Source organism: Neovison vison, chromosome 2, assembly GCF_020171115.1.
Source record: "Neovison vison isolate M4711 chromosome 2, ASM_NN_V1, whole genome shotgun sequence".
NCBI lineage: Eukaryota > Metazoa > Chordata > Mammalia > Carnivora > Mustelidae > Neogale > Neogale vison.
The window spans coordinates 13,732,649-13,746,953 of NC_058092.1; the positions used below are offsets into that span (position 1 = coordinate 13,732,649).

At 49.1% G+C, this 14,305-nt stretch overlaps 1 protein-coding gene across 5 annotated transcripts in view; it reads right to left on the reverse strand.

Annotated features, from left to right (window-relative positions):
* Window positions 1-14,305, reverse strand: part of UBR4 (ubiquitin protein ligase E3 component n-recognin 4) — a 138,178-nt gene that overhangs the window by 71,757 nt on the left and 52,116 nt on the right. For 3 of the 5 annotated variants that reach the window (XM_044237288.1, XM_044237289.1, XM_044237287.1), the window contains exons 35-50: window positions 14,079-14,270; window positions 13,235-13,305; window positions 12,996-13,143; window positions 12,306-12,533; window positions 11,483-11,653; window positions 9,812-9,994; window positions 8,670-8,828; window positions 8,184-8,336; window positions 7,581-7,808; window positions 7,123-7,280; window positions 5,963-6,134; window positions 5,513-5,714; window positions 3,837-4,000; window positions 3,200-3,416; window positions 1,937-2,153; window positions 1,152-1,184 (exon numbers count right to left, since the gene is read on the reverse strand). In XM_044237288.1, coding sequence (XP_044093223.1) covers window positions 1,152-1,184; window positions 1,937-2,153; window positions 3,200-3,416; window positions 3,837-4,000; window positions 5,513-5,714; window positions 5,963-6,134; window positions 7,123-7,280; window positions 7,581-7,808; window positions 8,184-8,336; window positions 8,670-8,828; window positions 9,812-9,994; window positions 11,483-11,653; window positions 12,306-12,533; window positions 12,996-13,143; window positions 13,235-13,305; window positions 14,079-14,270 — 2,696 coding nt within the window. The remainder of the gene's footprint in view (window positions 1-1,151; window positions 1,185-1,936; window positions 2,154-3,199; window positions 3,417-3,836; window positions 4,001-5,512; window positions 5,715-5,962; window positions 6,135-7,122; window positions 7,281-7,580; window positions 7,809-8,183; window positions 8,337-8,669; window positions 8,829-9,811; window positions 9,995-11,482; window positions 11,654-12,305; window positions 12,534-12,995; window positions 13,144-13,234; window positions 13,306-14,078; window positions 14,271-14,305) is intronic. The other 2 variants (XM_044237286.1, XM_044237285.1) reach the window with 1 other exon arrangement.

Sequence of the window (14,305 nt, forward strand, 5' to 3'; positions counted from 1 at the left end):
ACAGAAAAGCTGGATTGAGTACAACCACCACCCCTCTCTCTGGTTGTGCTTTAGCCTGTGCGAACTATAGTCAGGGGGACCTTGGGGATAGCTAATGAATGCCAAATACAGAATCAAAGCACAATAAGACCTGCCACAGGCACCATGCATATCGTTTCCTTGTGTTACAGGCCAGAAGAAACCTGGCTCCCACTTGGAGATCAACCTAAGGCCATGTTCATAATCCGTAACTGAAAGACAGGGCTTTTCTTCCTCAAAGCGGATAAGTGTGCTTCCTTCTGCTGCCTGTGGCAGGGATCACTGAGAGGGGCTTAACAGTCTTGATGCAATGGGACCCAAAGCTCAGGTGCCCACAGATCAGGAGGCAAAAGGATAGCAAAGGGAAAGGTTAAAACCATCTGCTTATACTGGGAAGGTACACATTATATTTTACGTATATCTCCAAGAAAATGTACAAAGGCACTTCCCGTGAGTCCGTTAAGTATGGGGAGAAAACAAACTGTTTTCAGGAGCATGCCAATTGCCAACATTCACAGGGCACAACAAAGCATCTTTAGAAAACTGAGCCACTATCTCCTGGGAAAGAACTGGAAACCCTGCTGTTAAAGGGCACCTAGCAACATGCTCCTCAGGGCTTACTCCTGGGAGTTTACTGTGCCATGGTGAGAAGATCAACATCCTGAGGTTGCCAAGGCTCCGGGCACAAAAGGAACGGTATGGAGAAGGCAGCTGGAGAGAAAAGGGTCAAGGGGTAGCTGAGAGCAACCAAGAGCAAGGGAAGAGGGGCCTGAGGCATAAAACGAAGTTGGGCAGAACAAGCTCTCCGCTAACTTGTCAGATGCTAGGATTTCCCCATCATCCCACTGCCCACACCCGCCTCCTTCTCACCCACTGTGGAGAGGGAGCGGAGGGACGGGGTATGGAAGACAGAGCTAGCAGGTTCTGGAGCGGCAACCACCAAGTGTGCACATACAACCCTCCACACACTCCACTCTTACACAGGAGAGCTTTGCAGCCATGCAAGGACCAGAACAGAAAGAAGCAGGAAGACTCTTCCACAGAAGCAGAATCAACGCGAAGCCACACCATTGGTTACATTGCTCTCTGACACACACTCACCCGTGCAGAGAAAAGAAAGAGGGCATACTAACCGGTCCAGCTTGGTTAGGGACTCAGTTTCAGAACTTGGGGGAGAAGCAAAGGAAAAAAAAAAAAGGAAAAAAATGTGAAGCTCAGAGAAACCTAGAAACACATCCTAAGCAATCAATGTAAGAACGGGGTGGGGTGGGGAGAAACAGAGAGAGAGAGAGAGAGAAGGAAGGGGGCAGTCTGACGGTAGGAGGCAGTGATTTCAAGCCAGGCTACTCTTCCGACTTAGGATGTAAGAAACTCGGCGTCTTACATCATGAGTCGACTCATCTATCACGGCAAACCAGCAGCCGCCTAGCACAAAGCAGCCAAGCGCAATGCTTCAGAAGGCCACTGGGGGGAGCCCGGGGAGGCTCTGAACTCTGCTGTAGGTGCTGCAGCCAGCATCTGGCCAGCAGTGCCATCACCACCTAAGTGGCCGCTGCAAAGAGAAGATGATGACATCAGAAGGAACAGAAGACTCTCCCCTCTAATTTCAGCAAGACTGGACCCAAATCTCTAGCGGCGACTTAAGCATCTTCTACTCCACAACCTCTGGCTCCTCCAAAGGGTGCCTGAGCATTAAGAGACGGCACAGACACCCCAGGCCAACTAGGATCCCATGGCTCTCAGCACACCGCCAGGCTCTGTGCTCACAAAGGAGACAGGGTGTTGGGCTGCTGGGGGACGACCTGAAACTCAGAGGCTACACTAGGGGTAGTTGCGAGAGGCTCCTCTCTCAGAACAGGTTGTGCCGGGAGAGGGGGTAATGGCGAGGACAAGGGCTGACCCCTGCCAGCACGGGTACCTCTCCAGGACAGTTCCACTGGTGGTGACAGGGGCTGCGGAGTCACTGTCTCCAGTGCCATTGCTCTGGTTCAAGTTGGAAGGGCAGATGTTGCTGACAGAGGCAGAAGGGAACTCCTCCGGGGGCTCGTCAGGCCAGCCAAACTGCTCCTTGGTCTTGCCGTAAATTTTCACAGCATCAATCATGGTGACGCCAGCCGGATCCACCGAGGCCCCAACTGCAACAAGTGAGAGGAGCTCTAGGAAGCACATCCTCTACAGGGCAAAAGTGAGCGCCTCCAAAACAGAGACCGGACTAAGAGGGCAAAGTAGCAAATCCCACCAATTTTCATCAGGGAGGAACCTTGTCTCCTGTGACTCAAACAGCACTTGAACCCTGAGGGAACACTGACTATATGTGAAACAGTCCCACTGACCAAAGGCCTAGGAAGTCCAGCTCTCAGAAGAGCCCCTTATGCCTGGGTAGCTCAGTGGGTTAAGCCTCTGCCTTCAGCTCAGGTCATGGTCTCAGGGTCCTGGGACCAAGCCCTGCATTGGGCTCTCTGCTTGGCAGGGAGCCTGCTTCCCCCCACCCACCCCCTCGCCTACTTGTGATCTCTTTCTCTCTCTCTCTCTGTGTCAAATAAATAAATAAATAATCTTAAAAAAAAAAAAAAAAAAGAGCCCCTTAGCATCACAGCAGGACTCTTCCAGTGCGATCGGGGCACTGCATCCCCCAGCTTCCACTCCCCAGAGAGCTCTAAGCACTCCCTTGGTTCAAAACACAAATCATCATTCATCCTAACAGCAGCTATTTCTAGGAGCAAGAGCATCAGACAGGCGGTCACTAAATGGCAGAGGAAGACGCCAGGCTATTGACAGGCTCAGGGAGTTGTTCTCTGAGTGTTTAAAGTATTCGACAGCTCACCAAGCCCAGGTGATACTACACATCCCTCTCGAGGAGGCATGTGAGCAAGGCCCTCATCTGTGCTTTAAGAACACCTGCTGCTTTCATGCACTGACCTTGCCTCCTCTCCGCCCACCCATGTAGGCAGCCAGGCCGGCAAAGCTGAGCGAGGCCCACCAAAGCAGACGCAGAGGCAGGGTTTGCCCTGTCTTCACCCCGCCCGTTCTTCAGCACGCCCCTCCCCTGGCCATCTCCAGGGAAGTTCAGACGTTGAGGATGGCAGAGACCACTGAGCAGCAGAGAGCAGAGGACTCCCAGAATACCAGACAGCCATGGAGAAATGAAAAGGGGAGGCCATGCCAGGGGGTGGCGACTCACTGAAGAGGTTCAGTTTTTTGTCGGCCTGCAGGGCTTCCTCTCTGGTGAAGGGGAAGTCAAACCAGCGGGAGCGACTCAAGTTGAGCTGCATGGTCCTGCCGAAAATCTCAATGTACGATGGAGCCCGTTCAATGGCCTGGGTCCCGATCTGGATCCGCATGCCTGTCATCACCATAGTGCTGTTGTTGTTGCTGATCTCGATGGTGAAACCACCGGGCTAGAGGGAGACAGGCACAAGTCAGACAACAAGTTCTTTAGGGTAAACCTGTAACCCTTCGTCTGCTGGCGCCAAAGTGTGTGACCCCAGGCAAGTCCATTACCCTCCTAACTTCTTGGTAAGGATTTCCTTACTTCCAAGGATGGGGGGTGGGGGAGGCAGGGAGTGGGACAGTCTCCAGTTTCAAGCTACTTTCTCTCCATCACTAACCGCCTCCTGCTGCTAATACTGGAACAGGAGCCCTTCTGTGCAGAAGCTGAGAATAGCCATTTATTCCAGGGACCACTTAGGAAGAACGCAAGGGTTAGTGACTCTAAGTATCTATTTCACACCTGCGTTCTAAGAGGACAGGTGTTTTCCAGCCACACCGTCCAGAAGTCCTTCTACCCAGGCACAGCCCCCACACAGCGCAGTCCTCACCTTGGTGTTGGCCACGTACATGCCGGTGGAGTTCAGCCGGTGCTTTATCTGCTGCGCATTGTACACCTGCAGGAGATCATTCCCACCAAACTCCACATCCGTCAGCTGCTGGTTGTGCTCAAAGAAGTCGATGGGGAATGTCACCTGGCTAGATGTGCGGGTTGCTGTGGGGAACAGGACCAGCGGACACAGAGCATCCGTAAGTGCGGCACTCCCACTTCTGCACCCACCCCTCAAGGAAAGCCCCTCCCAGACTGATGCCACACTCCTAACCTCTACCAGGTTAGGACACTCTAACCTCTTCCAGACGACCGGGATGTGAACGTCTGCATCAGTGTGATGCCTGCACGCGGCCCACAGGCCAACAGTCACCATCCCTAATCACACCCCAACCCAGCAGGACAAAGAATTGAGGTGTGGTATTGAGTGCAGTTAGAAACAACAGGCTCCCTCGTGACTGGCTGATTGAAAATAAACAACTCAGGGGCGCCTGGGTGGCACCAATGGTTAAGTGTCTCCCTTCAGCTCAGGTCATGATCACAGGGTCATGGAATAGAGACCCAAGTCAGACTCCTTGCTTAGCGGGGAGTCTGCTCTTCCCTCTCTTGCTCATGCTCTCTCCCTCTAATAAATAATTAAAACTCTTTTAAGTAAATAAATAAACAATAGAAACTATTCCTTTACAGGAGAATAAGCTACATTGTCATCTCAAACACGGACTCTAAAATTTCAGGGGCACCTGCATGGCTCAGTTCGTTAAGCAACTGCCTTCAGCTAAGGTCATGATCCCAGGGTCCTGGAATCGAATCCCCCATCAGGCTCTCTGCTCAGTGGGGAGTCTGCTTCTCCCTCTGCATCTCCCCCTACTTGTGTTCTCTCTCTCTCTCTCTCCAACAAACAAATAAATAAATAAAGTATAAAACAAACTTCAGTCACGGGACGACCCCTGCAAAGGTCTCTGCTTAGCCTCGATCACTCATTCCTGAATTCAGGTCTCCACACCCTGAAGCGTCCTCTATCAGTCAGGAGCAAGACTCCCAGCTCAGAGATCTATGACAGGTTCTTCACTACTCAGTGGGAAACTGACGAGGAGAAGCAATCTATCCTCCACTGGTTCATTCTCAGACTTCACATCAGGCAAGCTGCGTTCCCCAAACCCAGAGAAAAATCTCTCTCACAAGATGCATGAGATCATTCTTTCCTGGGCACCAGAGAACTGCAGATCACAAGTGGAGAACGAATGAGCGCTTGTCATTTGTATGACGAGTCTCTAAAAGCCACAAAAACACCGCTGGCCTCAGGAAACAGGACACTGCTTTGGGGAAATCAGCTAGCACGTATCCCTACCTTTACGAAACAGGCAAGTGGGAGAGTCACCACTTCTTTTTTTTTTTTTTTAAGATTTTATTTATTTATTTGACAGACTGAGATCACAAGTAGGCAGAGAGGCAGGCAGAGAGAGGAGGGGAAGCAGGCTCCCTGATGAGCAGAGAGCCCGAAGTGGGGCTCGATCCCAGGACCCTGGGATCATGACCTGAGCCGAAGGTAGAGGCTTAACCCACTGAGCCACCCAGGCGCCCTGAGTCACTTCTTCACACTTACCTCCATCTGTTCCATGTCTCGACTAGAAGACTGCCATCGCACCCCCCCACCGGTCTTTGCAGGAGGGCACTTACTGACGGTGGCTGTCTTGCGCTTCCGAACAGGCTTCATTATGCTGATGACGCTGCTGGGCTGCAGGGACGGCTGGAGCCAGTAGGAGGTGTTCTCCACGTTGGCCATGTAAATGCGCAGGCTGCCGTCCTCACACAGGAGGATCATCGTGGTCCGCTGCTGCTCGTTGCAGGCCGTGTGCCGAATGGCAACCATGTCTTGGATCTGACAGAGGGGACAAAGGAGGGTATTAGTTCCCATAACTAGAGATCAGAACCTATAGAAAGAGGCAGAGAAGCAATTGGTTCCAAGGTCATTTAGGGGGTGCAGAAGAGTGACAGAGAGAAAACAGGCGAAAGTTCTTTCATAAACCTCTTCTAACGAAAGGGTCAGGGAAGGGACAAAATATACAAATACAGAAATACAGAATTAGACCAGGTTCACAGCCAAGCGGTGGGATCTCTGGCACGGACCTTTGCTTTCGCAGGCAGAGTCTTAATCTCTTGGATAAGAAAAGTGTCTGGTTTCACCATCACTACCAGTGGCACACCTGTAGTTTGCTGGACACAACACACCAGGCCAGGGTGGTTCATCACCTCGGACCACTGGCAAAGGGCAGGAGACGTCTTACTGCCACCATTGGAACTGCAGACAAGAAAACTGGCCACAGTCAGGGTGTCAATCACCACCTAGTCATTGTCTTCTCGACTTAAAGGCCATACCTACCAAACACCTGACTCCGAGAGCAATGTATGTGCCCAGGGACTTGAATCACCCACAAGTCTCAGCTTTATTCTGAGCCATGCATATACTCACACCCCGCCCCGCCCCTCCCTGTGCCCATTGCAGGAGTCCTGGTTTAGAAATCTCCCCTGCTGGCTCCCACTGTCTGAGGGAAGAGGTGGCCCAATGTGCCTAGAGGTCATCCACTGCATGGAGCTGGCTGAGGTGCATGACCCCTGGGCCCATCAAGTATCTGCAGGCACACCAAGTTCTGTGCGAACGGCACCCCATTTGATTTCATCTCCAACGAGGTAAGCTTTCACAACACAGAGGCCAGAGAAACAATGCCTACAGCACTTTTAAGGCTCTTCAGTGGCAGATAGGAGAGACAGGAAGAAAGCCTAAGCTGCTTCTCCCTAGCTCCCTAAAATAACACTCAGCACCTCAAATGCACCTCTACTATCCGGACACCGATACAAGCCTCTGCCTGTCCCCCTTTACCCCCCCGACCACGCCCTCACTGCGGACACTATGCTGTGTTCTGATCAACTATCCCAGCAGGGAAACTTAAAGGGCACTTTGGCTGCATCAGTGTCTAAGAGCAACTACCATTTCCCTCTCCAAACTCAGTTAATCACCCTCAAGTGAGGTATGCTGCCTTGACTAGAGATGCTTCTCCTGAGTGACAGCAGTCCCCAGACTACCTCTTACAGCTTGGGGTCTACACGGTGGAGGACAAAACCATGCAGACAGCCAACCGGCCAACACTGGCTGCCTCTTGCCTTCAAAAGGAAGAGGCCTGCTGGGGCAAAGCTTCACCAGATTCCTAACAGACACCAGTACTGGGCCAGAGGAGCCTCCTGCTGAACGCAGGCACCGTGGGAGCTCAGCCTGAAGCGCGCCTTCCCACCTTTTGATGTTGATGGAGAAAAGCTGCAACACTTCCAGAGTTGTCCTGCTAACGGTGGCTGCAAACGATTTGCCTTGACTATAGCTGAAGAACAACATCTGCAGCACGTGGGAGTAGTAGACGGACACACCGCCACCGGCCACCTGGCTGTTACTGTCCTGTTGGGGCAAAGACACAACACTTGCATTAACCTCACATGCTGCCTCCAGGACCAGCACTCAGTTTTGCAGATTATTAGTTTTAAATCATGACTGTGGCTCTCATAATCTAAGCCATGTGGGCAAATCTTAGAAAAAGCATGAGAGTCAAGAAACTTCACAGTGAATCAGTTTGGTCCTAAAGGACAAGAGTTTCTACTAATAGGGGACAAGTCAGAGACTGAAGAAAAATGAAAAACAATGGAGGAGCTACCAAGCTAATCCATCAGGAAGAGGAGGAGAAGCGACACCTGCCCGAACCTTCAGGTCCTCGTGGTTGATTTCCAGCACATTAGTGACGTAGAAGGGTCCCTGCTGGGCACTGCTGGCCTCTTCCATGAGCTGGGTGTAGATGTAACCAGCTGAAGACATTATAACAATGATGTTCTTTCCCTCCTCATTGAAGAGGAAGGTAACATCTCTTATCTTTGAGCTTGGCAGAAGAAAGTAGAAGGTCGGGCTCAAGGCATCAACAGACAGGTCGTAAATCTGCAGGACAGAAGGAAGGGAGATCTAGTTCAGTCACACCCTCAAATCACCCTGGCGAATCCGAAAACCTGCCATCGGTGAGTAAGGGATATCAATTCTCACTCCAACAAGTGTCTGCCAAGTATCAGGCACAGAGCATACAAAGATGAGTATCTTTTTACTTTCCCTCAAGGAATGACTAGGAGAGAGAAAGGCATCTACATCTTCTGTGACAAGACCCATGCACTTGGAAAAGCAATGTCATACTGCCTACACCCAGAAAGCTCTAGCCCACACCCTGGGAGAAGATAGTACATAATAATAATAATAACCAGCCACTTGGATTTTAAAACAAAACAATTCTAGAACCACAACACCCAAGAGCAGTAACTGTACCTTGACAAAGTCTGCAGTGACAATGGCTAACTCAGTCTGTGACCCGGGTAACCACACAGCTTTGATGATGAAGTTGCCCGTCGCCAACTGTGGGTGCAGCACCAAGTGATCCGAAACAGAGCCGGAGCTACTGAAGGTCAACACGTGGCAGTCCTGGACAGGGTTTAAGGAACAGACTAGTTAAAAGACGGCGGGAAGTAAACAGACCCATCTCAGCTCTCTCAAGTCCTCCCTGACATTCCCTGCCTCCGGGTATTATTCGCACTGTACAGTAATGCACTCGGCTTCCAAGAACACACAAAAATCACTTTCAATACAAGAAAGATCTGCAAGAGCTGGGAGAAACCCAGAGTAAAAGTCCTTTTATATTCCAAAGGCTTTTAGATGTTCATCTTAACAATGAGTACGAGAAAGCGGCACTGAAAACGGGAGAGAGAAGAAGAGGGTCCACGGTGTGAAGGACTCAAATCTGCATCAGGTTATTACCTTCAGCCCGCACACAGCCAGGTAGTCCTCCTTGCAGGGGTTCCCAGTGAGGCTCAACACAGTAAACGGGACGGGGGCAGAAGCCAGGCGGGTCAAAGTCAACTTCCTTTTGCTGGAATCTGCTTGCTTCAAGAGCGCAGAGAGCTGCAGAACGGTGATCTGCAAGGGGACAACTGCCAGTTTATTCCAACCCCCATCCTTTTAGAGAACGCAGAGCCTGACAAAAGCTCCTTCCCTGCGACCCTAGTCCACAGCTAAGTCTCTTAGGAAAACCCTCTCTCCAGGTGGAGATGGAATGCCTTTCACTTCCTCCATCAGGTGCCCACAAAAGAGAGGAGTAATGAAACCAGCTCTTTATACACAGTTCATGAAAACAATTACCCAGTCCCTATGTACTATCGTCCTTTCTAGTTTTCCGTATAAATTTTCGTTGTACAGATTGCTAACAGATACCAGCGCTGGGCCACAGCAGCGCTGCTGTATTGTGGTTTTTTTTAAGTATTTTTGTTTTATTTTGTTTTCTTTTGTTTTTGTTTTGCTTTGCAGTATTTTAGAGGGATCTTACAGACTTAATCAGATTTCTAGTTTGTTTTTCACTTAAGATAAACTTAAACAACTTCACTAGTACTAGAGAAGCCAGAATACAGAAAAATGTTAAGACACCTGCCACCCTTCCAACTTTTACTGACTGGCTCTCTAAAACGACATAAGCTTCCCTGTGTCCGCAGCAGGCTGGGAGGGCAGGAAAGAACTAAATAAGGAACACTGTGTCTTCCCATGAAGACTCTCATCTCTTGGCTTGTGCCCTCCCCTCCAGCATAACCAAACCATGCCACGCCTGGAGCCGTGCTGTCGTCGGTAATCACTAGTCACAAGCCCTTTCTCAAGGGCCTGAAGGATGGGTTTTGAGTAAGAAACTACTCATCACAAACGGCAACTGTTCTAGTCACATTGCTTCTAAGTTTAATCAACCAACTCAAGAGCTGGAGTAGAAAAGCTCACTGAGCTCTGTCCTGTAAGGCATTCTTGGAACCCAAAAGACTTTTTCCCAGGGGGCCAGTCTAAGCATAGTCCTCTAACTGTTTTGTTAGCACTTAAGATAAACATGACCTAAAATGAGCAGGAAAGAACTGGAAACCCACCTTCCCTTTCTCATGGCTAACAGCCAAATGCTGGCGGCGCCCATGCGGAGAGGAGAGCACACACATGGCCACGCGCCTGAGTACGTGGGCGCTGATAAGCTGTCGAATAGTCTGGCCCTGGTCTCCACTGTAATTCATCCGAACATTCTCAAAGGCGCCTTCCTGGGAGCCTAAGGTGGGAACCTGGCAAAGAAGGAAGCAGAGAATAGGCAGGAGTACACCAAAGAGAGCCAGTGGATTCATCCACTCTTTATGGATGAAGACCACCGTGCGGACCAAGACTTTGCACGATGCCGTCATTCGAAAAGTAACAGGTTCCAGTCTCTAACCCAGGGACAGTCAGGTAAGCCTCTCAAAGCAATTTTGTCAATCTGATAAAAACAACGTAGTGAATGTTTCACAAAGGTAAATTTAATTAATACAAAGTACTGGCTTCTTAAAATGCTAAAACACCCTTTTTGGAAATCAAATGATAGAGATAACAGATAGGAATGTTTCTCATTGACCCGACCTGGCAAAACTGAGTCGACAACTTTATGAATCACCAACACCGTCCCAACACTTACTTGCTTCATCTTTAATAGCTCAAGGTCTAAAAGCCACTACTGTAAAACTGGGACTCATTTTTACTACAACACCAGAGTATCTGTGTGCATGTACATGTGTGTATTTCTGAGGGAATACTTTTCCCTTAGAAACAGTCTCCTTGGGGCACCTGGGTGGCTCAGTGGGTAAAGCCTCTGCCTTCAGCTCAGGTCATGATCTCAGGGTCCTGGGATCGAGCCCTGAATCAGGCTCTCTGCTCAGCAGGGAGCCTGCTTCCCCACCCCCACCCCCCACTTGCCTCTCTGCGTACTTGTGATCTCTGTCAAATAAATAAATTAAATTAAAATCTTTTAAAAAAAACAGGCTCCTTGTGAGATCTAGTCCTATACCTCGTTCATTTGTACACTTCCCTTTCAGAAGCACAGACACTTTACATGGTTTCTACTATTTTACCCTGTTGCTAAACAGGATAGGCAGTACACACCAGAACTCCTATTCTTGGTGCTGAGCAATAGGTTTTAAAGTAGATACTGACTTACAACTTCTAAATCATTTCTTCTTTTTTTTTTCTTTTTTTTTAAAGATTTTATTTATTTATTTGAGAGAGAGAGATCACAAGTAGGTAGAGGCAAGCGTGGGGGGGGCAGGCTCCCTGCTGAGCAGAGAGCCCGATGTGGGGCTCAATCCCAGGACCCTGAGATCATGACCTGAGCCAAAGGCAGAAGCTTAACCCACTGAGCCACCCAGGTGCCCCTTCTAAGTCATTTCTTATTAAAGAACTAAAGACAGTTGCCCGAAGGGCTATAAGCAGAAGACAACAAACATGATTTCTGTAAGCCACTGAAACCTTAGGTCTCCTACTTTATATATACAGAAAAAAAGTCTCACTAGTATAACTGTCCCCAGATGTTGTTCTTCACATCTTGGGGGTTCGTATATCCTTATGAAATGAAAAGTGGACTTATTCACTGAGTTGGCCCAAATGAGCTCTTGTGTCTTCTGAAGACACACCTCACATGTGGCTCTCCAGCTGGCTAGCTAGGGACTGGCCATCCTCAGGATATTCCCCAGATGATCCAGTACACCGCACCATCTCAGCTTATGTGCTGTTCCTGCCACACTCACCATCAGCTGGTCGGTCATCTCAACCACCTTGTCCACTGTGTGCAGCTCCCGGAGGGCTTGCTGAGCCCGGCTGCTGCTCCCCACAGCTGAAGCCTGCTGAAAGTTGGTCTGAATGGCATCCATGAGGAAATTGAGCATGTCTAACACGAGAGGAGCGAAGGAGAAATTGGCCTGAGAAAAATCCAAATACACAAGTGGGGAGAAAAAAAAAAAGAAAAGAAAAATAATGGATCATACTCATCGTAATACATCTTGCCAATAACACCCTTCAGAATCTAGAAACCCATTTGGGCACTTCCAATTTAATATTCGAGCCACCTCTTCCTCTCAGTAATACTGGATTCGTGCTACTAACTCTAGAGCAATCTTTCTAAACCAGGAGTCCCATGTTGACACCCTAATGCTAGAACACATCCCTCACACAGAATTAGCTAAATTCTCTCCTGTGCATCTAGAATTACTCTAGTTACGCGCCATCTTGAAAAAACTGCAGAAACAATCATGTAAATCACTTTCTGTATTCTGTGCTTTAGATGAGGAACCCTGGCCAAGAAAGGAGAACTGGGGTATTACACAGCTAAAACACACCCTCCCACAAACCCCCGTAGGGCTCCTCAGTCCCAAATCCCTCCCTATGAGGCAAGAGCTTACAACACATCCTATCAGATGCATCCCGTGAAAATGAGTAAACTCAGAAAGGAGAAAACAACTCTCAGCCCCACCAGGGGCATTGCAAGGAGAACCTTGCACATGGCTTGCTCGGGAACCAACCAACCCGGCTCCGCACTCCGCCCAGTGTCCCCGGCACCACCAGAACCCTCACCTGGTTCTGCAACTCCTCTCGGCAGCCCTCCACTGTGCGGCACAAGCTGCTCTTCTTGGGCTTCTCCTCATCAGCAACCTTCCCGTCGCTGATGGTGACTTTGGCCTTGTCCGCTGGAGAAGTGCTGGTGTGGCGCACCAGACTCTCGGACACCCTGGGTTCACTCTGAAAGGCTGACTCCTTCATGGTGGAGCTCATGCCACTGCTGGGAGTTCGCTTCACCAGCGCCTGGAGACAGAAAACATCAGAAACCCAAAGCTTGAACCACAAACACAGATTAAACACTGCCTAAGATCTTGGTGGGAAATCCAGACCTGGAGGAGAAATTGGCCAACGACTGAAATGATATCCAAACACCTGAATTCTAAGCTTCATGGTACACCCCTAGTAACAAAAATACTTCACCACTCACAGCCACAGTTCTTAATTACAACATATGAAACTGTGGCAGGTCTTAGAAGAAAACTGCAAGATGCTTTTTTTTTTAAACTACAAGATTTTTAAAGACCTTGCAAGTTCTAACATTCTAAGCAAAGAGCTTATTAGGCCATGATCAGTGACAGACCAAGAACTTACTCCTAGACCCGGGCCACCATGAAGGTGATATGGCAGTTTCCTAGTTTGGCTTCAGCATTCCCGTGTCACTAACAAGTCACCCCTCCTAACCCAGCAAATGTTCCAAACTCTCACCAAACAGCTGCCATCTTCCTTGGCCCCACAGTCACAGAAGAAGGAGCCATATTTGGCGTAGGAAATCTCATGATCCTTGTGGCACACCTTAGCACAAACTGTGCACACACCTACCCCATCTACCATTTTACAGGTGTGACAGTGGTACCTACAAAGAATAAGAATGAGCAAATGAGCCCAGCAGTGCCAATGGCCCAAGACCCAACAAATACTCAACTGAAAGAAAGAACTTCACTTACCAATGCTGATTCATGAATTCTTTCTGAGTGATTGTGAAAGTGCAGAGTTTATTGCAAAGAGAATCTTCATCCTTCAAAGATAGCAAGCCTTTTTAATCAGAAATAAATCCTTCTACACAACCACCCCCAAAAATACACCCTAGAGAATAAACAGTCGATTCATAAATGACCAATAAAACTTACTCCTGGAAATAATCTGCATCTATAAACGTGCTACAATTCTAGATGAGAGATTAAGGTTTTACGGTTAGAAAAAAAATAAATCTGGGGTGCCAGGGTGGCTCAGTCGATTGAACATCTGACTCTCGGTTTTGGCTCAGGTCATGATCTCAGGATCGTGGGGTTGAGCCCAGCATCCAGCTCCGTGCTCAGCAGGAGTCTGCCTGGGATTCTCGCTCTCTCCCTCTACCCCTCCCGCTGCTCATACATGCTCGCCCTCCCTCTCCCTAATAAATAAATCTTTTTAAAAAATAAATAAATGAGATCTTACACTTTCTCTGTAAAGGAACCCTGACCACTGACATGAAGAAATCATCCCTAAGTCTCCATTTAGGATACAAAACCTGAGTAACTGCAGAGGAAGTGACTCTGGATGGAAGACGCCATGTGCTTATTAAACAGTCCCTTCCCTTAGAGATCAGATCCCTACAGCTTGCTCTGCAGACCTGTAAAATCAGTCTGCCATTAGTTACGCAAGCAGGGAGAAAGCAGACAGGAGTGGGAGAGTTTTGAAACTCACAGGAGCTAGAAAAGAGGGCTAACGGCTTGTTAGCATGAGCTCTGTCACTGCCAGTCAGCTGTTAATAACCCAGCACGGCCGCCTAGATGGTGACGTGGTACTTACTGAATCCTCAGCCTGGGAGTCTTCCTCTTCCACTGCCAACTCCTCCACCCAGTCTGAGTCCACCTCAATGGCCCGCTCCTCTCCATCCACCGAGAGGTGACTTGGGCCTTGACCATTACTCTGACTCAGGGCATTGGTGACATCAGCCAAGTAAGACATAATGTGGCAGGTGCACTCCAGGACTACCACATGCTGGAAGAGAAGACCACCATCACAAACCAAGAAAC